Source organism: Bombyx mandarina, chromosome 26, assembly GCF_030267445.1.
Source record: "Bombyx mandarina strain Sakado chromosome 26, ASM3026744v2".
Taxonomy (NCBI): Eukaryota; Metazoa; Arthropoda; class Insecta; order Lepidoptera; family Bombycidae; genus Bombyx; species Bombyx mandarina.
Window position 1 is genome coordinate 3598066 of NC_143232.1, and position 26259 is coordinate 3624324.

General features: G+C 37.7%; 2 protein-coding genes across 2 annotated transcripts; both read left to right on the top strand.

Annotated features, from left to right (window-relative positions):
- Nucleotides 1-1865: 1865 nt before the first annotated feature.
- On the top strand, nucleotides 1866-13263 carry LOC114244291 (uncharacterized). Its single transcript, XM_089738834.1, has 11 exons — nucleotides 1866-1929; nucleotides 2182-2261; nucleotides 3297-3445; nucleotides 4370-4449; nucleotides 5808-6031; nucleotides 7116-7289; nucleotides 8184-8354; nucleotides 9732-9904; nucleotides 10850-10927; nucleotides 11895-11968; nucleotides 13217-13263. Exons 1-11 carry the CDS (start codon nucleotides 1866-1868, stop codon nucleotides 13261-13263), a joined length of 1314 nt encoding a protein of 437 aa, XP_089594960.1.
- A 1690-nt stretch (nucleotides 13264-14953) lies between these two features.
- On the top strand, nucleotides 14954-25093 carry LOC114244284 (uncharacterized). Its single transcript, XM_028176044.2, has 10 exons — nucleotides 14954-15008; nucleotides 15696-15844; nucleotides 16518-16669; nucleotides 17357-17439; nucleotides 18454-18671; nucleotides 20567-20728; nucleotides 21732-21878; nucleotides 22839-23011; nucleotides 24698-24775; nucleotides 24886-25093. Exons 1-10 carry the CDS (start codon nucleotides 14954-14956, stop codon nucleotides 25091-25093), a joined length of 1425 nt encoding a protein of 474 aa, XP_028031845.2.
- The last annotated feature ends 1166 nt before the right edge of the window (nucleotides 25094-26259 follow it).

Below are 26259 nucleotides of genomic sequence, written 5' to 3' on the forward strand. Positions count from 1 at the left end.
CAGCCCCCTAACCTCCGTCACAGAAGAATATATCAAAAAGCCTGTGAGTTTGATTGTGGAAGACAGATGTGCTATTATATTTTACAATTAGGTTAATGGCACACAAATGGATATTACTGCTGAGATTATGACAATTCAAGTGTGGACTTAACCTTAAATGTGAGTACTAATGTGATAATAAAATATCAAATTGTGACAAATTTGATCTAGGGCTATAGCCGAAATCGGGAACGAACGAATACTTTTGTATAGTCAAAACGCAATTATTTTCTTTTTAAAACCCGAGTGTCATCATTTACTGATAACCTTTTGGTATTCCAAAAGTTACAAGAGTAGGTTACTTAGGAAAACATCCATATGTGGTTCGCTGACATTCGCTTTCGAAATGAGGACAATTTAACTCAGCTTTGCTGTCTAATTGTTCTCAAGATTTCAAATATTAGCCTGTAGGTACTGGATCATACCAGCGTTATTCCTATACACTTTTCTAATATCCCAATCCGCCCTCATAAGTTTAATATGAGCGACCCCGTAATTTTGCCAATTGTGTGGTGTTTGTGAATTTCCAATTAGGTAGGTATATTAGAGTCTGCTAGAAGTTCTTCAAATCTTAATTCTTTACTGGTGGTAGGACCTCTTGTGAGTCCGCGCGGGTGGGTACCACCACCCTATATATTTCTGCCGTGAAGCAGTAATGCGTTTCGGTTTGAAGGGTGGGGCAGCCGTTGTAACTATACCTGAGACCTTAGAACTTATATCTCAAGGTGGGTGGCGCATTGACGTCGTGGATGTCTATGGGCTCCAGTAACCACTTAACACCAGGTGGGCTGTGAGCTCGTCCACCAATGTAAGCAATAAAAAAGAAAAAAAACATTGATCCTCTATTTTGAACCTGCTCCTATTTTAGGCTTATGATCTTTCAGGAGTATATAATTATAATATCATTAAAATATTACCACGATGACGGAGTTATCGATGACAGCAAAAGAAAACTTTTTTGAGTAACAAGAGAACTAATTTTGAAAAACGGATGGAAGATTTCGAAAAGCGCTAAACAAAATAATGATTCCAAGAATTCCAAAAGCCTCCAAATGCCATAATTTAAGAAAAAACCTTCGGAAAATACGTACTTAATTTGAAATACACAAGTAATTTAGACGTGCCTTTTTAAAACTTTGGTTAGCGACATCTATTAGCCACTGGCAAAGGTCTTGAGAAATTTGGAAAGTATAGACATCTAGTGTCGAATAGAGTGAAATAAATTAACGCCATCTATATCTAGTGAAACAAAGTTTTTTTTTATTGCTTAGGTGGGTGGACGAGCTCACAGCCCACCTGGTGTTAAGTGGTTACTGGAGCCCGTGGACATCTACAACGTAAATGCGCCACCCACCTCGAGATATAAGTTCTAAGATCTCAGTATAGTATACGAATAGTTTGCGGTAGGCAGCGGCTTTGCTCTGCCCAATGGCATTGCTGAAGTCCATGGGCGACGGTAACCACTCACCATCAGGTGGGCCGTATGCTCGTCTGCCTACAAGGGCAATAAAAAAAAAATATAATTTTCAGTTGAAGTTTTAATAATGAAAAACCAATTTAAAATCAAATTATTTATTCCTACGTAACACTGTTGTTTACTTCATACATCATTATTTGCTCGCCGATGTGATTGAATATTTTTTAAATCTAATACTTTATACTTAACCATAAAACCAATCAAACATGAAATTACTTTCTAGTTATTTCGATAATTCAATCTGGGAACAACAACGACATTTAATATCGATATACCTTCCCTAAATAAAATTAAAAAAGCATGGAAAGCATATCTTTAAAATAACAACAAGAGTTTATTTATAGTAAAAATGATTAAATTTTTTAATTTGTGTTTGTCGATTCTTTCACTGAATTACGTAACTTTATACATCAGTAAGTTTAATTTTCTTTAACATGCATTACATTGACACTTTAGGTAGCTAATTGGCCAATATTTACCATTAATCTCATTATTTTGTCTTTTATTACCGTGAAGCAAGACAGGAAATAATATTTTTTTCTTCCAAATTATTTAATTTAAACCCAAATAATAAGTTATTAGGTACCTTCGTCTATTTTCTACTTTACGTACATCAATATATCAGGATAAAATTAATTTTATTTTAATGATTTGTATCTATTTAGGTTCGGCAAAAAACATAGAAATTCTACAAACAAGAAGAATTCTGAGAGGATCTCAAGTCACCGATACAAGGCCGTATATGGTAACATTGACAATCTATATATTAATACGTGAAGGAAAAACTTTGCATCCCTTTTTACGAAAATTGCGCGGACGGAGGAGTATGAAATTTTCCACACTTATACAGAATATAGAGAAGGAGTGCAGAATGTTATTATTTTTAAAAATTATGAAAAAAAAAACTATGAATCAATAAAAAAAAACATTACACACACTACCATGTATGTGACGCACACACGCATGTATACTATTTATTTATTATCAAACTTTTGTTCTTGACGTCTGTGGTCAAATTGAGAATAGATTAAATATTGTTTGTCTTTATTAATATTTTTTTATACGGTAGCCTTGGCGAAATTTGTGATTATAGAAGTATAAAATACAATCATAATAGTGTACAAACTTACAATTCCAATTAATTATAGTCGAATTTCGACTACTGCGGGACCACTAGTAATAATAAATACACATTTGGTTCGTTTGTGAAATGCGTATTTGCAAGTATTGTTGCTAATGATTTTCAGAAAAAATTGTGATGTGTAGTAGGTATGATGATTGAATTATTTTGTACCGTGTAAAATTCGATGGGTGATCCTATTGTGTAGCTTAATCTACTAATTTCCCGCCGGATCTTTTTGGTAGAACACTATTCCGATCCGGTGGTATATTCAGCGCAGAATTGCTCTGCTAGGGCTAATATAAGCAAGTCCAGGTTGGCCCCTTGACCTCGTTTACCAGATGAAATAGCCACAACAATAAGGTACATATTTATATCCTGTCCACCCAAGACGAGCTCGATGTGCTTAGTGCGAGTTTTTTTTTCTCGATAGCGTAAAAGTTAGCTCATATTTGTATGGAATGGGATCGTTTGCGTACGTTTGCCGCTAGGGGCGCTGTTCCAACTACATACAAAATTGGGTTAACTTTTACACTATCGAGAGCGTTAAAAAACTCGCACTAAGCACACTGATGTTGAATGTATTCAAGCTAAATAAGACGGCGAGTCGCAATACGGTTGAAGGGCATTCCAATCTAAATTCGATCAATGCATTCCAAGGTATACCTGCGTCCGGCTCCTTCGTCAGACCCTCAGACAGATCCTAACTGGCTGTGCGGCGGAGTGATCATCCACGAGCGCTTTATTCTTACTTCGGCGGCATGTATCGAAGATGTTCAACAATTCTACGTTGTCTCCGGAATTCACACGTATGTTTTTGTTGCTTTTCGTACTTTTCTATTGTTGATACGCTTTTATTTGCGTTGCTTCATATGCTATGTAAGTATGTAACGGAATCTTTGAACATGATTTTGAGCCCCTTCAAAACGTCGGATTAACTCGAAATTTGGCATACTGATTAAGGACCGATGACAATTCAATATTTTTTCTCCTACTTACGCCGAAAGTTCGGTTTTCCTCCCGCTGTACAGGGAAGAAAGTCAAACTTTTCCTCCCGCTGTACAGGGAAGAAAGTCAAACTTTTCCTCCCGCTGTACAGGGAAGAAAGTCAAACTTTTCCTCCCTGGGTACTGACAAGTGCGCATGCGCGTTAGTGTCTACGTCTGCTCTCACGCACCTAAAATTCTCCACCATTGTTGTGCTCGGGTAATTTGCAATATTGTGTTTAGTGTAAAATTGAAATTAAGAAAAGGCAATAAAATTTAATAGTGAATTATTAAACAAAGATGAGTTCATCAGACAGTTCTTATTTAATTAGTAGTAGTTTATTTAAAAATTAAAAAACAGTTAAATTGTCTACCCCCGGCTAGGGCTTCACTCCTGGACCCCGGCTCGGTACCCACGAACTTTCGGCCTGGTAGGAGAAAAAATAGTATGTGCACCGCGGGAAAAAAGTAGGACATCTCATCCCGGGTGTTTGCCAATTTTACACGCGGGAGGAAATGTCCTACTTTTCTCCCTTGGTGCACAATGTACCTACTATTAAACTGTTTGATCCGTTATCCTTACTAGGATAATCAGGATTAGCGATTTTTTGTTTTCCTGAGACCCGGAGTGTCTGCGTCAAGACCAAGAAGTGAAATATTTCATTCCCTTAATGGTATAAATAAAAGTGAATTTCACGAAAGCACGTTAACCTCTTAGATGTTCGTTTTGATGATGTATTGTTTCAGGTTAGTACCGTTTTCAGATAATACCAATGAATGCATCAAAAACGGAGCAAAGAAGGCGGTTTGGAAATGTGTTCCTAAAGGCAAGCATTGATCTTCATATTTTACACTTCCTTGCTTTATTACCACGTCAATTTTTGTTTACCCAAAACTGGTATAGGTAGGGTTCGTTATTCAATAGGTTACTGTTGGATAGAGTTTTGTTCGGCTTTTGTGAGTTGTAGACGTAATTAAAACTAATTTTATGATTTAATCTCCATTTTATTCAATAATAAAATAAAATGTTATGTCTATATTCTAAGAGAATCCGAGGGTCGTGCTCAGTGATGTGCAATTGGAGAGGCCTTTTTTATTAATTGATTAGCTGGGTAAACGAGCTCACAGCCCACCTGGAGCCCATAGACATGTACAACGCAAATGCGACCCACCTTGAGATATAGTTCTAAGGTCTCAGTATAGTCACAACGGCTGCCCCACCCTTCAAACCGAAACGCATTACTGCTTCACGGCAGAAATAGGCGGGGCGGTGGTACCTACCCGTGCGGACTCACAAGAGGTCCTACCACCAGTAATTTACACGTTCAGAAACAACTGAGACTGAAAAAATGGAAGATTAAACATTAAAAGTGGTTTTAAGAATACGCACAGCATTGCCGTTATATTCATTTGACGATTTTGGGTTAGAGGATCAGAAACTTGACTCAAAAGAACCTTTAGTACTGAAACTGTAAACAAAATGTTAGACGTAAATTGGCACAGTTTGTGAAGCCCAATTGCAGAATGCACTTTCCATTTACAAAATAATCGGTTAGAGATAATTATACATTGCATTGTGCATTGGCTAAGGTTTTTATAGACTTAGTGCATCGTAATTTACGAAGCCTTCGCTTAGGACGTCCATACTGGCTCTTGATCAAACGCTGCCCTAAAAATGTATTTATAGACTAATAACGCATACCTAAGCTATGGGACGAGCCTTGAATTATTGCCAAAGTAACCAATTAAAACCCTAAGCATATTATATGAAGGCAGATTTCAAGACTGCTTGTCATCTTTTATTTATTTATTTTTATTGCTTAGATGGGTGGACGAGCTCACAGCCCACCTGGTGTTAAGTGGTTACTGGAGCCCATAGACATCTACAACGTAAATGCGCTACCCACCTTGAGATATAAGTTCTAAGATCTTAGTATAGTTACAACGGCTGCCTTACTCTTTAAACCGAAACGCATTACTGCTTCACGGCAGAAATAGACAGGGCGGTGGTATCTACCCGCACGGACTCACAAGAGGTCCTACCACCAGTAAAACTACGGGACGAGCTTGAATTAGTGCCAAAGTAACCAATTAAAACCCTAAGCATATTATATTAAGGCAGATTTCAAGCTTGTTTGTCTCGTCCAAATTAGTTCCAATAAATAATGTTCCGTAAACATTGCAGATTATTTCTTTGATGGCAAAGACTTCGACAACATGCGCTGGATGGCAAATGACATCGCCGTTGTCAAAGTTGAAGACGACTTCAACTTCCAGAAGAGAGTGAAAGGTTGCGATTACGTCCCTAAGATGATAGCCTATAACAATCAGAGCGAGGAGTTAGAGAAACCCGGTACAGTCGCGTCCATAGCCGGTTGGGGATCAACGCAGAAATTTAACGACGGCAGGGTACGTAGTATCGTAGTAGAAAAATAATTTCCCGATTTCGTATGACCCGTACACAAAATTAAAGGGTTTTTTGGAGCTGAATGTACTTAAACATATATATCTGAAAATTTTAAGTTAAGTTCCATCAGGTCTGCATGACTGCAAGCGAATTAAGAAGACGAAGCTGTATGCTTAGTGAGAACTTTTTAACTTCTTAAATTTTTCTTAAGTTTATATAGAGTTTGAATAGCTTCGTTTGCCGCTAGGGTCGCTGTTCCAATTCCATACAAATTAGAGTTAACTTTTACACGATCGATAAGTTAAAAAACTCGCACTAAGCACATAAAAGAATCTCTTCATAGTAAATGTTCTATTTCTTAAGCCTTCGTCAAACAGAACGCCTACTTAGCGCCGCGTACTTAACATCGCACTCTTCTAATTGACTAGATGAGTCTAACGCTCCTTGACGCAACGCATTGGCCAAATCATAGTGCCTTTCGATAGCAGTGTAAAAATTTAAAAGTATTAAGAAATCGAGTGATTCGGATGTGGCATTGTATAAGCATGGGTATTTTCTAACTATTTATATCATTTTTTCGGGCATTATCTAATATTTTAATACACATTCACTTGGACGCTAAAATAAAATTTGTAAAAATTACAACGCCTGACGTCAAAGCGTCCTAACGCCGCGACAGAGCGCTGCGTACTTATAGCGCTGGGGCTCTGTTTGACGGTATGTTACTATAGTAGTACCTACAACACATCTCGGCGTCATAGCGCGGCGTCAGTGTAGCGCTCTGACGCGCGCTAATTACGCGTTCTGTTTGACGAAGGCTTTTAAACGTCCTTTTGAAATCTCTTTTCGACTTCGATTTCTTTCGGTCGCAATTAGCTTTAACATTTACTTTTGTCAGCTTTTGACAATAGTATGGGCAATAGCAGATCGATATAAAATAAACTGGTCCGTGACTGGTATCTTTGGAACTACAAACTACAAAAAGTATGATACGACAATGATAATGAAAAATTTTTTTTGTCGCACGACTGTCGTTAGTAAAATGTTTTTTTTTTAAATTCGCATACTTCTACTGGTCTTATATAGGCAATAGGAAGAACCAATACGAATTCCCCTTCGCTACTAGAAACAGATGTAGTTTTGATCTCGAAGAAAAACTGCAAGAAGCGCTGGGATCCTCGCTATCATAACGTCATTGAAGAACATATGATATGTGCGAAAGACAGCTTGGATTCTGAAGCCATGAGCAATATATGTGCTGTAAGTTCTCTTTCTCTATACATAATTTTCCTTCTACTTTACAATTTTGCGGCCCATCTAATATTAAGTGGTCACCATTGGGCATCAACAAGACCAGGGGCACAGCCAAGTCGTCCTACAAAACCTGCTTATCGCTTCGATAGTATACTTTACTGGTAACTAATTTTTCTTTTGTATTTCATTTATGACTTTTCATAAAATCACTTTTACGGTTTAATTTTTGCTTTTGAATAGTTTAATACAGTTTAAGTTTTCAAGATCGTGGTCGTCCAGGTACAGAGAATTGTCGACATCAAATATCAGATACTTCGGATATAATTTAACATAAGGAGAATAAAAAACGCGTGATGAAGCCGTTTAGTTTTTTAATTTACTTTAATTACTTTTTTTTTATTGCCTTTGTAGGCAGACGAGCGTACGGCCCACCTGATGGTAAGTGGTTATCGTCGCCCATGGACTTCAGCAATGCCAGGAGCAGAGCCAAGCCGCTGCCTACTAAAGTTTACTTAAATTACTAAAGTTACTTTAATTGTGTACCTAATAGTCGTAGTCGTAGTCGAAGTCGACGTGGCCTAAAGGATAAGACGTCCGGTGCATTCGTGTTGAGCGATGCACCGGTGTTTGAATCCCACAGGTGGATACCAATTTTTCTATTGAAATGTGTACTCAACAAATGTTAACAGTGAAGACTAGATTGGTTTATAGTGCTTAGATGCGTGGACGAGCTAACGGCCCACCTGGTGTTAAGTAGTATCTATAATGTAAATGCCGCCACTCACTTCAAAATATGAGTCCTAAGGTCTCAATTTTTAGAGTGCAACGGCTGCCCCGCACTTCAAACCGTAACGCATTACTGCTTCACGAATACGTAATATAATAAATTAATATCTGTAGGAGCATCATGTGAACTGTAAAGAATTAGTATATTCAGACGAAGAAGAAGAGGAAGAAAACGAGAGCCCGTCTCGTAGATTAATGGCTGATGCTGACCAATTGGAAGTGCATACCGCGGCTCATTACAACGGCACGCGAAGATCCAAAACGATTTCTGGAGGATTCTGCGAAGTGTGTAACTTTGACATTAAGGCTTCGTCAAACAAGCGTACTTAGCGCGCGTCAGAGCGCTTAACTGACGGCGCGCTATGACTGACGCCGAGATGTGTTGTATTAATATGGTAATATACTGTCAAACACGCAACGCTCTGTCGCGGCGTTAGGACGCTTTGACGTCAGGCGTTGTCATTTTTTACAAATTTTATTTTAGCGACCGAGCGATACACATTGAGTATTAAAATACTGGATAATGCCCGAAAAATTGATAGAAATAGTTAGAAAATACCCATGCTTATACAATGCCACATCTGAATCACTCGACATCTTAATACTTTTAAATTTTCAGACAGCTATAAAGGCACTATGATTTGGCGGATGTTACGTTGCGTCAAGAAGGTTAGGCTCATCTAGTCAATTTGTGTGACATGCGACGTTAAAACGCAGCGCTAAGTACGCGTTCTGTTTGACGAAGCCTTAAATGTCTAGTTTTAAACAACCTATTTCAGATTGGACAATAAATACAAAAGGTTTCATCAATAAACAACGTATTGTTTGTGTTTCTAAGCGTTTATGTTGCCATAGATGCAAATATATATAGGGCTTATGGATTACTTACTCATCAAGAATTAGTTACCGGAACTTCTAAAGATCACAATGTGAATGTCACCTTTTAAATTCTCGTAAACACATCTTAAAAAATTAAAAATTAAATATGTCCAAATCAAAACGCGGTAGAAGTGAAACTTTCAAAGATTTTGGCTCCAAGATTAAGAGAAATTAAGAGGGTAAAATTTCGGGAAGAGGATAATTGTAGGCTTTAGTAATGATCATAGTCATACAAAGCTTGATAATTATTTGAAATTTTATTCGTATATGTACCTATTCGGAATGTATTAAGTACGAATATTAGGTTCGAAGCAGTGCACAAAGATAACTATGAATAATGCATCTTGTACTGCTGTAGGTATAATGCTTCCTATCTCATTTTTCCCACGTTAAATCTTATGAATTTATGTGTCTATCTCTTTTTCGTTTCATCGAGTTTAGAATCACAAAGACGCTAAAGAAGTTTTCCATTATAAAAAAAATATATATTATTAATCCCATTATTTGCAAGCCTTTGTCACGAGTGATGCGACATTGTGATAAACAATATATACATTTTCATCAACCACTATTGTTCGGATTGTTCTATCATCATGAGACTTCGCAGTTGTGGATTGATTCTTCTGACTAACCCAGACGATACGGTCTGGTGATGTAAAGTGATTTAAAGATTTAGATTTAAGAAGAAGACTCACCTACCTTGGGCTATCGGAGTTGCAACAAAACGCCTTTCTTCTAATCTTTAATTTTCATTGTCCATTGTGTTGTTTATTGTTTGATCAGAACGACCACGGGGGTCCTCTGGTAGTGGGACAGGGGAAGACCTCTGTGGTAATCGGGGTGATCTCCGCCTGCATGACGAAATACCTCACTAACACTTGCTACGGTCCGTTTCTCTACACCAGCGTCTGGAGGTACAGGCACCTCATTGAATGTTCTATCAATAAAGAAGTCGGGTATGTAAAATTTTAACCTTCGTCTTTGTCTCCACTTTATCCCACTAGGTGGGGTCGGCACAGCGAATTTTTCTATTCCATTCTCTTCTATTAGCCGTCATCTCAACTCTCACTCCTTTCTTTCTCATATCGTCATGCACACTCCATCCATGTCTTCTTCGGTCCAATTTAACCAAATTTACAATTTTAACCAACTTAAAAAAATATGGATGTTATCATTTCTCTGATTTTTTGTGTTTTTTTTATATGTTCAGAACTTTTTTCTACGTGAACCGATGCTTTTATTTGAAAGCTGACGCTTCGCAAATGTGGTCCCGTCTGACCGGCATTTTTGAGTTATTCTTAATAAGGCATTTTTAATTGATTTGAAGTCATCACGGCCTAAATGATAAGACTCCTTGTGCATTCGTATCGATCGATGCGACTGTACCAGTGTTCGAATCCTGCCGACAGGTACAAATTTTTTCTAATGAAATATGTAGTATAAATGGTGCTTATGCATATTAGAAATGGGAATTTGAAGTGCAAATGTTCAAGATAACTAGACGTCTGTCGGCGCATGTTCTGACTCTCAGTTTTAACGGCTGCCCCACCTTTCAAAACCGAAACGCATTACTGTCTCACGGAAGAAATTGCCAGGGTTAATGTTATGTATGTTAATAATGATACCTACCTGTGTGGGCTCATAAAACTCTACACGCAGACGCAAATAAATTTTTTGGCGGGTTTGATTTTTATTACACCGATTTACACTTTCATTTTAAACATAATATAATCCGTCAGCGTTTAGTACGTATGTATTATAAAAAAATATTAACCGCCTGTGGGATTTGAACATCGATACGATAGCATCGTTCGATACAAACACTCCGGATGCATTATCATTGAGGCCACGACGACCTAGCCTATTTACCAAACATATAATGACGCAATCGTAAATAACAGGAGCACGTGTAGGAGACTATTGAAGTCAACAAACACAAAGATGGTAGAGACGAAATTTGAGTGGAAGCATGAGGATGGGTATAAAACTTTTGTATTTATAGACTCATTTTTTATTTTTTATTTATTTTTTATTTATTGTTTAGATGGTTGGACGAGCTCAGAGCCCACCTGGTGTTAAGTGGTTACTGGAGCTCATAGCGTCTACAACATAAATGCCGCCACCCACCTTGATATGTGAGTTCTTAGGTCTCAGTATAGTTACAACGGCTGCCTCACCCCTCAAACTGAAACGCATTACTGCTTCATGACAGTAATAGGCAGGGTGGTAGTGCCTAGGTACCCGTGCGGCCTCACAAGAGGTCCTACCACCAGTAAAAAACCTATATGGTTTCAATGATTCCTACCGACATGAAGGCCATTTTCTTCAAATTGGATTATATTTGACTTAATGGTCTTACCATATAACTTGCTGACACAAATTAGTGGTGATAATGTATGTATTAATCAATACTCCTACCTACCTTCTAATTCCTACCCATTATTCCCTCTCTAAAATACTGATGACGAGTATGCATAATAAGTATGACCGATCTCCCTATTTCTGCCGCGAAATTACGGAGCTTTGAATATTATGGTGCTCATCTCGCAGTAGTTCTTTGCGCGGTTTTTATCAAATACTAGCCGTACTCGCCCGCTTCGCTAGGCATTTAAAATTAACATTATTATTTATTGTCATTATTATTAGGGAGTCCAACACTCATATAAATATTAGCCTATCCATTAAGTACATGTATTTTCTACATGGATACCAAGTTTCAAGTCAATCGGATGCGTGATTCAGTAGTTATAACGGAACATCCGTAAAACCACTGTAGATTTATATATTAGTATAGATTACTATAGATATTCTTTTGACACCTACAGCAGCAATCCTGCTTCGAATAGTAAGCTTGAGTTCGATCTCATGTCTATGTCTGTGAACATCAACTATCATTAACATATCAAGGTAGACGGCGAGTTCTCATTGTCTAAACATATTTTTCAGACAAATTAGAAGCAACGAAAGCCAAGTAGTGCAACCAAAATCGAATTCAATAGTTCGATTGAAATCAGCTGGCAGTTGGTATCTTTTTAAATGACATCTCTTCTATTTTGCAATGTTCAAACGCTTGCTAGAGTTTGTATAAGCCTAATATGATACAGGTAAACACGTACAGTACCCAAAGACTAATATTACACAATTGGCTAATTATAAACACATACAGTACCCAAAGATTAATATTACACAATTGGCTAATTACGAGTACTAGAGGGCCCGCAGTAGTCGAAATTCGACTATAATTAATTGGAATTGTAAGTTTCTAAACTATTATGATTGTATTTTATACTTCTATAATCACAAGTTTCACCAAGACTACACTATAAAAAATATAAACAAAGGCAAACAATATTTAATCTATTCTCAATTTGACAACAGACGCCAAGCACAAAAGTTTGACAATAAATAGTATGCATGCGTGTGTGCGTCAAATACATGGTATGTAGTGTATGTAATGTTTTCTTTATTGATTTAATGTATCTTTTATGCATTATTTTAAAAAAATATTAGCATTGTGCACTTCTCTTCTATATTCTCTTTAAGTGTGGAAAATTTCATACTCCTCCGTCCGCGCAATTTACGTAAAAAGGGATACAAAGTTTTTGCTTCACGTATTAATATATAGATCACTTGATTTGATGATTATTGCACTTAAACGACTAACAAACATTACATAGATAGTGTGCGATAGAGACAGCGCTCTACGAAGCCGAAATTAGTCGACTGTCTCTTTCCAAAGGTCGATGTGCAATATTTATTGCCGGGTACTGTAATGAAACCATCCTGCGTATTTCTGCTACAAAGAAGTTCTAATTTACAAGCTAGAACAGGATAGCCTGTATATAAGTTCAGGGAAGTCGTCGTGGTGTAGCCCACTGAGTTTCTCGCTGGATCTTCTCAGTGGGTCGCGTTTCCGATGCCGTGGTAGATTCTGCGAAGCACGACTCTTGCTAGGGTTCGTGTTGCTAACACGTCATCAGGATTGAGCCCCGTGAACTCACCTACTAGTTAAGGCTACGCTGATATAGCCTCTCAAGGATCTCAGTTTATGTAGAAAAAAAAAAAACGTGGTCCAAAAGACGCTAACTTTTTTTCCTACCCACCTATGACTATTTGACCTCGAAAATACAATGCAGACTTTGATCTCGTGTCCTAAAGAGGACCGTCGTTGTAATTATGTGAAATACACTAGTCCCTTACTTGAGATCATATAATCCGGAGTCGTTTGACGCACATTTAACTAAAAATAAAAACTTTTGAAATTCCAGAAAAGTCAAAATCGAAACGCAATCGAGAAAAAATTTTAAGTCTATGAAAATTTCTGATCCATTTTCTTGGTAGTCAAATAAAAGAATATAATTAATAAAACATTTAAAAGTTACGTGTTTTTTTTTATTGTAGATTTAATCGATCATTTGCAGGTGTGGTCCTTTTCATTTCCTACCGCCCGATCAGTCTCCTCTCAGTGCCTATTATGCAACTATTACGACTATTACGCAAACGCCTCTGGGACTTCATCACCTCGAAAGGCATCCTGGTCGACGAACAGTTCGGATTCCGTGCGAATTCCTACTCGGTAGACTCTACCCCATGATCTGCAAGTGAAGTAAATTGTCCCTTCATAACAAGGTGACACTCTACAAAACTTGCATACGTCTGTCATGACCTATGCAAGTGTAGAGTTCGCTCGCGCGGCCCGTACACACATTAACTCTCTCCAGGTCATCCAATCCCGTTTCTGCAGGATAGCCGTCGGAGCATCGCGGTATGTGAGGAATGTAGATCTTCACGACGACCTAAATTTAGTACCGATACGTAAGTATCTTAACGAAGCGTAAGAGCGCTACTTCGACAAAGCGGCGCAACACGAAACCTTCTTATCGTGGCTACCGCTAATTACTTATCCGACCGCGACGGGGCAACGCAAAGTCACTGTCGCCGGAAACATGTCTTGTCGGATCCCCCGGATCTCTCTCTTAGTGTTTTTAGGATTCTCAAGCACCGGTCACTTTCCTCGTCGAACTCGTCGATTATGATGAAGAGTTCGACGAGCGAACTAACCCATAGACACAGCCCACTCAGTCTCTCGACGGATCTGCTCAGTGGGTCGCAATTCCGATCCGGCGGTCGATTCTGCGAGGCACTGCTAGGGTTAGTGTTAGCAAATTCTCTCAGGTTGAGCCCGTAAGCTCACCTACTTGTCCGGGCGTAGCTAACGTAGGAATAGCCTCTTAGGCTACCGGCGAATAGGTTAGAAAAAAAAAACTTCAGACGAGAGCGCGAATCATTTGCGCTACAATAATTATAATCATCATTATCCTGCCCTTCTCCCAGTCACCTGGGGTCGGCGCAACATGTTTTCTCCTTCCATACTCTTCTATCATATACCATTTCTTCGCTCACTCCCCTCTTACCCATACCGTCTTTCACACAATCTATCCATTTCTTCTTAGGTCTACCTCTTCCTCTTTATCCTTCCACATTCATAGTTAACACTCCCTTACCAACCTCATTTTTCATTTCGTCTCATCACATGTCCATACCACCCCAAACGCGCACTCCTCAGTTTCTCTGTCACAGGTGCCACTTTCAGACTTCCTCTAACATATTCATTCCGTATTCTATCCATTCTCGTTACTCCACACATCCATCGCAAAATTCGCATCTCTGCTGCATGCAATCGCCTTTCATCCGCTACAATAATTATAATATTTAGTAATATTTACAATCCTGATAGCAAACCCTTAAAAAAGTTAATATTGTTCAGGCTTCCTCTAAATCCTTCTGAAACTATTATTATAATTTCATTATTAAATAAACTAAATTTATTTTATCCTAAAGAAACATTTCAATTGATACTTATTTCTAAAATCGTTATAATACATAACGCGCTATGACGGAGAACCTATAAATTTCTATTTTAAATTCTATTTCTACTTTAGACCGTGAAATTGGATTGTCCGGTGTTTTAAAAAGTCTCTTTTATTTTCAACCAATAAACCAACATGAGAATTGTGTTACTTTCGTATATTTTTAGTTTAATTTCGACACATTGTTCTAGTGAGTTAAATGTTTCGCACATATTATAAATAACTGAAATGAAAAATGAATGGCTTCTGAAAACAAATTAACACGTGATTCATGGCCTCCAGTGTTTCGATTGTAACAGCAAGCAATGGACATCGAAGCGTGAATACCCACATGTCACATTAGTTCGAAGTCTGAATTGTATTTGTATAAAAGTTATCCCGCCATTCAAAGCCGACCACCGATCCAACTCATCGTGGCCTATAGGTTAAGACGTCTGGTGCATTCGTATTTAGCGATGCAAAGGTGATCGAATCCCGTAGGGAGGTCCCGATTTTCTAATGAATTGTACTTAGCAAACGCTCACGATTGACTTCCACGATGAAGGAATAACATCGTGTAATAAAAATCAAACCCGCAAAATTATAATTTTCGTAATCACTGGTGGTAGGAGGTCTTGTGAGTCCGCACGGTTAGGTAGCACCACCCTGCCCATTGCCTATTTGCCTATTTCTGCCGTGAAGCAGTAATACGTTTCGGCTTAAAGGATGGAGCAGCCGTTGTACTATACTGAGACCTTAGAACTCATATCTCAAGTTGGGTGTCGGCATTTACGTTGTAGACGTCTATGGGCTGCCAGGTGGACTGTGATCTCGTTCACCCATTTAATCAAAAGCAATCTCCATCCTCTAATAAAAACTAATCGCAGTTCGCTTTCAGTCATAAAAGCGTTTTATGTATCTACGTCGGTCCCTGGAAACGTAGCGAATATATTAAAAGGCGTAAACGATACAGATATAAAGTTACATTTAAATGAATCACGGAGGATAATTGAAGGACACGAAGTCAGGACTGAAATGCCCTATATGGTAAGAAACACAATTTTAAAGTTATAGCCACATAAAACCGTGACTGAATCGGCAGACAATATGCTCCATCACTAATAGAAATATAATTTCATACAACATCTCTTAACTGTTTACAGGTGATGATAAGACGTCTTGTGAGTCCACACGGGTAGGTACCACCTCTCTACCTAGGGGTGGTGCAGCCGTTGTACTGTAAATATTGAGACCTAAGAACTCATATCTCAAAGTGGCGGCATTTATGTTTTAGATGTCTATGGGCTCCGGTAACCACTTAATACCAGGATCCCTGAGCTCGTCCACCCATATCTATACATATAAATAAAATTGGAGTGTCTGTTTGTAATATTGAAATAACCGCTTTTTACTACATGCTTATGAATTATATACGGTACTACACCAAAATAACATTTTTTACAATTTTTGTGTGTCTGTCTGTCTGTTTGTTCCGCCTAATCTCTGGAACGGCTGGACCGATTTTGACGGGACTTTCACTGCCAGGTAACCGATGGTATAAGAAGTAACATAGGCTAGTCTAACTTTTTTTAGACTAGCTTCGCCACGCGGCGTCACCCGCGGTACGACAATAATTGCTATTAGAGTGCGCAAGATTAAGCCGCAAAAGGAATTTTAATTATACCTTCTTATTTATTTACATATGTCAATCGCCCTGTAGGTGTACCTGAAACTTCCGTCCAATAATCCAAAATACATGGACTACCGCCGATGGATCTGTGGAGGCGTCATTATTCACGAGGAATACATTCTGACGTCAGCGGCGTGTATCGAAGACGCTAAGTACTTCTATGTCGTATCTGGCACTTACAAGTATGTAAACATGTGTTTTCCTTCCTATTCGTACACTCTTGTGTACGTGTCACAGTGGTCGTGGTCATGCATCAGTCAAATCCTGCGATACCGTTACTCTCGCGATGCGACGCCATGTGGCACGATGTTTCGCAGAGTGAGAGCAATTATTTATGTTGCAGTGAGTCACAGATTTTATGAGGTCGGTCATCGTGTTGGAGATCGTCCGCGAGATCTTTTGCCCTCGACTTTCCCTTGCTCCCACCAACCACTCAATGGAGTCCTCATTAAATGTGTGTTAGATAAACGCTATTTCGAATTCTGATCAGGTTCGTGGATTTTCGTTGTACAGTCGTCCCCCACTGTGAGATATGAGGTTGACATCTCATACATGCTGTGTAAGGGCGATACCACAGTTTATGTCAAAACACATAACTATTTTCCGACAGAAATAGCCTAGGATCTATCCATGTGAGCATCACGCAACCTACAATCCATCTAAGTGTTCCACCTATCCAAACAACCAAGAAGTTTTAGGTGTATTACCGGAATGATTTGATATTATTAAATGTTTTTTTAGAATGTTTTCAACTTCGTATGAAATTCACAGCAAAAGAAAAATCTTATCGTCATTAGACTTACATTTTCGACCGATTTCTAAATAATAAATAATAAAGATTCTCAATTCCATTCGGATTTGTTTTTCAGACACGACGAGAGAGACGACCGATTCAATAACCCGTGTATAAAGAACGGTGCTAAAAAGGCAATTTGGAAATGTATACCAAGGAGTAAGGCTAAGTCCCACTTAAAAATTATTATTAGTATTTTTATTTCCTATGATGTTGATGGACAGCAAAGCAACTTAGGCTGCCTCTCCACCGGAGCGGAACAAGGCAGTGGAGCGGAGAATCAGAGAATCGTTAATCAATAAGATTGCACAAGATCTCCGCTCCTCTTTAGTGAACAGGGAGTTGCGAACTAGTTTAAAAATTCATACAAAACCGGTAAGCGGCTATCAAAATCCGTGACTGTCTCTAAAGCCACAGAGAGACCAGCCCAAAATCTCTGCTGTGGTGATAAATTGGCGAATAGAAGGAAACCAGACTAGTTTGGACCAAGGTTAATGAAATTTACATATCGAAGGGTGAAAGGTGATTTAAGCGAAATTTTTGACAATTTTACAGAAGAACCATTTAAAGTTTAAAATTTGGAAAAAATATTATGACAAAAAACTTCTTCAACTATTTCAATTGGGTAAACATAATTGAAGTCCAATAAAAAGCATCGAACTGTTGCTGTTAATACCAAATAAAACGCACCTTTAGTTACAAAGATAAATGTCGCTCAAACCTTTAACTTTTCTTTCCCCCCTCGATATTAACTGATTATTTGTTTTCCAATATGGGAAATACAATCAAGATACAAATGTTGTTGACAGAGTCATAAATGGTATTTCGCGTGTGCACTCTCTCATTGGAAATCACGCTATTTAAAATAATACACTGGTATTACAGCTAAATAAATTACGAATAAAAGCATACCTACATGAACAAAATAAATATAATCAAAAACGCTATTATAATAAAAAAGGAATATTTGACATTCAAATTAACTTAACTTAATTATGTAATAGAACACAAACAAATAACAACTGTAATTTCCATCTATAATAATGTTTCCTTCACTACTACAATTACATTCAGCCATACATAGACTATCGGCTCGTGAAACCCTACATTACTAGTTGCAGAAGCCATGAAATACGATAATACTAACAATAAAACTGAAGCATATTTGTTTAGATTACGTATTCGACGGTCACGAAAACGATAACATAAGATGGATGAACAATGACATTGCCATTGTCAAAGTTGACGAAGAATTCGACTTCACTCGACGAGTTAGGGGTTGTGATTTTATACCAAAGCCCGTCGCTTACAATAATTATAGTACCAATCTTGAAGAGCCAGGCGTTCGGGCCAATATCGCCGGCTGGGGTACCACCAAGCATTATGACGGTGTAAGTGAGTTTTATTTGATCTGTCGCATAATAGCTTTGAATATCACCTCGTATTTTTAATAAGAGCCTTTCTCACAATTTTTGATGTGAAACATCTATAGCCGCACGTAAAACCGATTTCTGGCGTGGGGACGCATGCCATGAGACGCGTCGCCATGCGCAATCGACTGTGCGATTCTCTCCCAGTCGATCCGGCGTTAAGCCATCTCCCTCGCTACACTGAGCTCGGATACCCACAGTGTATACTCCGTAGTGTATACAGTGTTGTTTACTACAGTACACATAACCTGTCCTTTACTTGAAAACAAATTATTTTTTCGTAATATTTTATTTTATCATTATGACATATTTAATTCCTATCACAATCTGTTCTTTTCTGCATATTACTTTTACAAAATAATGTCGATGTTTCACATCTGCCAGGTGTCCCGTGACGGCTAACATTTTTTTTTAAATTAAATTAAATCAATTTACTAACATACCACAATAGTTTAGCGGCAATAGATATGCCACACTTGATATTGCTATTAATATTTCTGGACTTGAGATTTCTGTGAAATTAGAATATGCGTATTTTTCGAAAAACCAGTTAACATGTGTAATTCTGAATTAGTAATCGTAGAATTTTATAAGATAGTGGGGTCAGGGAATAACTTTATTAACCAATTGCAACCCCACACGTTTCTTTAGTCACACACAGCTCGATTCTAATTGATGGAGAAAATTCACACAATAATACCAATATAATAATTCCAATAACAAAATACAGATACAATGATTTCAAGGATCGACATCCTATGCATGGCAGATGCGTGAACCAATAGTTTATTTCGAGATATAACGTTCTAAGCTGTGTAGGTACCTCCGGATTGCTGATATCCACGAGTGATGGCGACCACTCTCCATTTGCTAGGATGTTTGGTTATCTGTCTTCGAATGAATTAAAAGCCCAATTAGTACTATTGTTCTGGTTTTGATTGACTATATAACAGAGAAAGTATTGTTTATTTTAACATTTTTTTATGAAACCAAATGAGTATCGAAAAATCACTTAATTTATTAATTTATAAATTATATAATTAGTATATAATAATTTATTTTATTAAATATTAATTTATTTAATAACTAATTAATCATTAATTAATTAATTTACTGGTGGTAGGACTTCTTGTGAGTCCGCGCGGGTAGGTACCACCACTCTGCCTATTTCTGCCGTGAAGCAGTAATGTGCTTCGGCTTGAAGGGTAGGGCTGCCATTGTAACTATACTTGAGACCTTAGAACTTATATCTCAAGGTGGGTGGCGCACTACTTTGTAGATGTCTATGGGCTCCAGTAAACACTTAACACGAGGTGGGCTGTGAGCTCGTCCACACATCACAATAAATAAATAAAAGACGTGTGGCACTCGGGGACTGCCGCGGTAAAGCTATTGCAAAGCATTCTTTATCAACTTATGCAATTACAATTAGACAATAATAATTTAATATTAAAACAATAATAAAAATAAGACCACGCTATACATATAAACATTAACAAAAGCAAAATATTAATTGTCCCCTTCACACTCATAAGCTAGACCGCGTGAGAGAGAGATGGGCAGACATTTCATGATCCTCATGCAGTGCGACGTCACGCCGCGCGCTTATTCACAAACACTACACCAGCGCAACGTGTGAATGTGTTGAACTCGAGCTACATAGTAGGCGTAGTGGGGGTGTCAGGTTATTTCCGTTACGAAATTTCTTGATTCAGTCGCCGCGCTCAAGGCCCGCGATAGAAGCTATGCAATACCTTAAAAATTCCAAAAAAAAATACCATAGCAAAAAGCAAAATTCATTCAAGCCTTACGCGTTATTATGTTTAAAATGCTATCCTGTTATTAAAATCTTTTAGTCCGAAGGCGGGAAACCGACTCAAAACTTGCTTCAAAGCGAAGTGGAGATAATAAATAAGGACCGATGCAAAAGAAGATGGGGCAAACGTTACTACAATATCATCGATAACTACATGATCTGTTCTAAAGACAACGCGCCGGTGCTGAACGAAGTGTGTCGGGTAAAAGTGATCCTTTGGAATAAACAATCAAGCGATAAATAGCAGCCGTATTGATTATTGATACTATGAATCTTCTGGAATCTTACGTCTGAAAGTCGAAAGATTTCTTCAGAGGTCTCAGTCAAGAGTCAAACCGGTAGTGTTTGCAAGTATTATAGAATTGTTAATCTATTTACTATAGACTGATTATTCAATCACCAGATCAATGTTATCCATCAAGTCAATAATATAACTTGACTGAAGGCGATTGCATGCAGCAGAGATGCGAATGTTGCGATGGATGTGTGGAGTAACGAGAATGGATAGAATACGGAATGAATATGTTAGAGGAAGTCTGAAAGTGGCATGTGTGACAGAGAAGCTGAGAAGTGCGCGTTAGGGATGGTATGGACATGTGATGAGACGAAATGAAAATGAGGTTGGTAAGAGAATGTTAACTATGAATGTGGAAGGATATAGAGGAAGAGGTAGACTTAAGAAGAAATGGATGGATTGCTTGAAAAACGATATCTGTAAAAGGGGAGTGATCGAAGAAATAGTATATGATAGAAGAGTATGGAAGAACATGTTGCGCCGACCCCAAGTGACTGGGAGAAGGGCAGGATAATGATGATGACTGAATATAAAATCGAATCAATTGTCGATGCCGAATTTTATGTATCTGAATATGGTGTTTTTTTCTTAATTTACAACAATAAGTTATGATGATGGTGTATTATGAGTCGTTATTGTCATCCCTAAACTAACGAAAATATTATAAGCGACGAAAAAGTTAGTTGGTTCGGTCATTTCAGAAATTAGCTTAAATAATAAACAGATTGGAGAGAACTCGTTATTGTTCAATTACAAATCGCCTTAAAAAATTAAGAATGCTTTTATTTTGAAGTTAAAGAAAGAAGCTGAAATTTAATTTATTTGTACGTATGCAGATCGTTATGCTGCCTACTATTAAGTTCGATTCGCAATGAAATCTCACTTAATGAAAACAATAACAAATTTGCAGGAGAAGTACGTGGATTGTACTGATATAGATTATTCGGATGAGGTTGACGGAACAAGACGTGTAATAAGTCCAGAGAAATTAGAGCTACATTCTGCTCATCATAATATATCGGGGAGGAGAAACGTAGACAGCGGTGGATTCTGTGAGGTACGAATCTATATCAATTGGGCGGCTACAAAATTCGAGGAGTTGTTCAATCCAATTCTAATACCACTGTGTAATCTAACGCAATATCTTCAGTTTCAGCAAGTTCCCATAAACAAATACCCGATTTTTTTTAAGTTTTTTAATCAGATACTTTTGCTATTCCCAGTCAGTTTAAATTGTTCTTGCTTTCAGGGTATATCTTGATTAAGAGTAGAGTTTTTTTTGGAGACGATATTCGCCATGACCACGAAAGCTGGTATTGAATGTCGAAAGCAATCTATACTAATATATAAATCTACAGTGATTTTTACGGATGTTCCGTTATAACTACTGAACCATGCATCCGATTGACTTAGAACTTGGTATCCATATAGAGAATACATGTACTTAATGGATAGGATAACATTTATATGAGTGTTGGACTCCCTAATAATAATGAAAATAAATAATAATGTTAATTTTAAATGCCCAGCGAAGCGGGCGAGTACGGCTAATATAATATAAAACGGGAGATTAAGCCGTAAAAGTGCTTCTAGTTATGTCTAGGACTCTCAAAATACTGAAGAAAATACTGCAGGGTCAATGTTCTTTTGGAAAAATATATTTCCTATCTAATCTTTACTGTGTTTTTTTTAAGGATTGATTAACTACAATAAGACGGACATAGCTATTTCCTCTGATCGATTTGAGGACGATAATATCGGTTAACAGGTCATATTTATTGCCAAGTAGAATCAGAATTTGTTAGTGAGCATTTTGGAATTCAAATTCAGCTAATTGCTTTATGCCCAAAAATGTTTCTCCTGTAAGAACCGCAGGACCTAGAATCCGAAAACCAAACGTGTTCTTATTATTTTCTCGAAAGTCAATGGTACAGTCTAGTATAGTAGTCTTAAGAATATCTGGCCACTGGACACCAATTGCCATTGGAGTACTAAATGTAACTGTTGTACTTTCTAGAACGACCACGGTGGTCCCTTGACATATGGGACAGGAGTGAACTCGGTTGTCATTGGTATAATCTCCGCCTGCCTCGTCAAACAGAGATCCAATACATGCTATGGCCCCTTTTTATATACCAGTGTTTATAAGAACAGAGTTCTCATCAGTTGCGCTATATACAAGGATTCGGCGTGAGTTTATTTATTTATTTATTTATTTATTTAGACACACCAACAGCATTACACACAAAACATTCAAGCTTAAAATTAACATGTATAAAATTAAGTACTGGTATGTAAGCCAGTTACAGGCATGTACAGCAATCTCTTATAACACACTATGACATGTTACAGCAATATATATATTTGAAAACAACATGAAAACAAGAGCTAACTACACACACTACTAACTTCACAGATTACTAAATAAGAAATAATGCACATATTTATATAGTAAAAAATTATAAATAAAAATTATAAAACTATAAAAAAATTAAAAATTAAAAAAGTCGAGCGCGGCAATGCAAAAAAATATAAATACATAGAACAGACTGCGCAATGTAATCAGAATGATGCATTTGCATTCATATTGCATTCATATAATACAAACATATTAAATTAATTATTCAAAATAATATCTAAAGAGTACATTGCAACTTTAGTATCACTTCCCACAACCTACTGAGTTTCTCGCCGGACTTTCTCAGTAGGTTGCGATTTCGATCCGGTGATTGATTCTGTGAAACACTGCTCTATCTAATAACACTAGACGCCTTAAACACGTCATTACGGATCCTCCCGTTCCACTAAGGGTGTTTTTAGGTACCTCAAGCACCGGTAATCTCCTCGTCGAACCCGCCGCTTGCGACGAAGGGCTCAAGTTGTAAATTAACCCATAGACGCAGTCCACTGAGTTTCTCGCCGGATTTTCTCAGTGGGTTGCGATTTCGATCCGGTGATTGATTCTGTGAAACACTGCTCTATCTAATAACACTAGACGCCTTAAACACGTCATTACGGATCCTCCCGTTCCACTAAGGGTGTTTTTAGGTACCTCAAGCACCGGTAATCTCCTCGTCGAACCCGCCGCTTGCGACGAAGGGCTCAAGTTGTAAATTAACCCATAGACGCAGTCCACTGAGTTTCTCGCCGGATTTTCTCAGTAGGTTGCGATTTCGATCCGGTGATTGATTCTGTGAAACACTGCTCTATCTAATAACACTAGACGCCTTAAACACGTCATTACGGATCCTCCCGTTCCACTAAGGGTGTTTTTAGGTACCTCAAGCACCGGTAATCTCCTCGTCGAACCCGCCGCTTGCGACGAAGGGCTCAAGTTGTAAATTAACCCATAGACGCAGTCCACTGAGTTTCTCGCCGGATTTTCTCAGTGGGTCGCGTTTCCGATCCGGTGGTAGATTCTGCGAAGCACTGCCCTTGCTAGGGCCAGTGCTAGCAACCCTCTGGTTTGAGCCCCGCGAGCTCACCTACACGTCAAGGAGAAACTGACATAGCCTCTTAAGGCTATCAGGATAGGTAGAAAAAATGGTAGCACTAGTACTATCATGAGATAGGCCCAAGGTCAAGAGATATATTATTTACTAGCTATTGATGCACTTTAATGTTGTCAATGATATAAAATGTAATAAATAAAATGAATCCAACTGTTCAGTGATTTTTCTTAAATTTCGAGCAAAAGACGAAAACTATTTATTAAAATGACTATATTCAATGTTGACTGTTGTTTGAATAGAACGTTAGTACTTTTACCTTTAGCCGTGTATTCGAATCATCATTAATTTGCGACTTCTTCGATCCGACATTAGAAATTCAAGCAATGATTATTTATTTTCCGAGATATTTCATATTCCATTTCAGATCGGGTTGCCAAAAACTATTCAGATCCAGCGAAACTCACCTGGAGGTCAACATAAGTTGGGCAGATCATCCTGATGGGTAATTGGGAATCAAAATATTTATAGATTTTATCATTAGTCCTAATTATAAATGAACTTCTAAAACTTCTATAACTTTAAGAGCTAGTCCATTTTAAGTATATTTTTCAGACCTGCAAAAAATGAAATTGCAAATATGCGGAGAAAAGATGACAAGGGAAAATTGCAGAATAAAGCCGCGACAATTCATGGTGATGTCATCAGTACAAACATTACAGAAGACAATATAAAACCACGTGAAGGAATTCTTGTTAGAGCATTTAATGTAACTAAATTGCCTTCTACATTGAACACGACTATTGAAATAAAACAATCTTAATGAAAATCCCTTTGTTGTATAATATTTTAAGCCCTCTTATTAATTTTAGGTATACACTGATGACAAAGAAAATAAAGTATCACAGCATATTTATGGAAACCATTTTATGCCTCTATGATTCAAAAGAATGATTTTTTGCGTAGCGTAACCCCGAAAAGTTATATCGTTTTTTTAATATATTTTTTTTTGCTTACGTAGGTGGTTGAGCTCACAGCTCACTTGGTGTTAAGTAGTTACTGGAACCCACAGATATCTATGATGTAAATGCGCCACCCGCCTTGAGATATAAGTTCTAAGGTCTCAGTATAGTTACAACGGCTGTCCCACCCTTCAAGCCGAAACGCATTACTGCTTCACGGCAGAAATAGGCAGGCTAGTGGTACCTACCCGTGCGGACTCACAAGACGTCCTACCACCAGTAATACGTTATCTTTACATGATTAAAGTTTAACAGTGGTTGGAGTAAATTACACGTGAACTTGCTTAACATATGCTAATTTACATGTAACTAATGTATCATACTGAATATTTAATTTGATACTGAATATTTAGAGTTTTAGTGGTTTTAATTTTAAACCGCTTTAGAATAAAATAAAGGCTTAGAATAGGGTTAAAGGTCATATGTATATAGCATAGTCCATCCTTCAATAAGATGCCTGAATTGGTCAAATGACAACCTTCATTTGGAATATTAAGTTTGATTCGAATCTTAAGTTTTAACTGTTCTAAATTTGTTATATCTTCGCTAGAGATGTTAAAGGTGACAATACTAAGTCTAGTGGGCCTAATAATAGTACCTTATATCATTAAATTGATTATTCTTGGAATTGTGGGCGGCACGTTTCTCGATAATTTAATCTTAACAAGCACTAATTTATTACAGTAAATCAATCAGAGAAAACATACAATTCAAAATTTTAAATATGAGCTTTCATATTGAAAACATTAAAAGAACCTTATTTTGGTCACCAAAAGCAAAATAGAAAATATCAATATCAACTCGGGATTTGTATTCACGGAGATCAAGTCACTGAAGGCAGACCTTTTAATAATATGGTAAGATCGGAACGTTTTCCTTAATGGTAGATAGCCTATGTGTGTGTGCGCCGGGCCTCGGTTCGCAAAATGTGGAAGACATCTGTCAAAATGAGCAAGAATTCCACATG

Bases quoted from the DNA above. Each gene is read 5' to 3' on its own strand.
- LOC114244291 (XM_089738834.1), top strand. From the start codon at position 1,866: ATGATTAAATTTTTTAATTTGTGTTTGTCGATTCTTTCACTGAATTAC. The intron at 1,930-2,181 runs GTAAGTTTAATT...GTATCTATTTAG, and splicing joins TTACGTAACTTTATACATCA to GTTCGGCAAAAAACATAGAA. The intron at 11,969-13,216 runs GTTGGTATCTTT...TTGAAATTCCAG, and splicing joins TCGATTGAAATCAGCTGGCA to AAAAGTCAAAATCGAAACGC.
- LOC114244284 (XM_028176044.2), top strand. From the start codon at position 14,954: ATGAGAATTGTGTTACTTTCGTATATTTTTAGTTTAATTTCGACACAT. The intron at 16,670-17,356 runs GTATGTAAACAT...TTTGTTTTTCAG, and splicing joins GTCGTATCTGGCACTTACAA to ACACGACGAGAGAGACGACC. The intron at 24,776-24,885 runs GTAATTGGGAAT...TATATTTTTCAG, and splicing joins TGGGCAGATCATCCTGATGG to ACCTGCAAAAAATGAAATTG.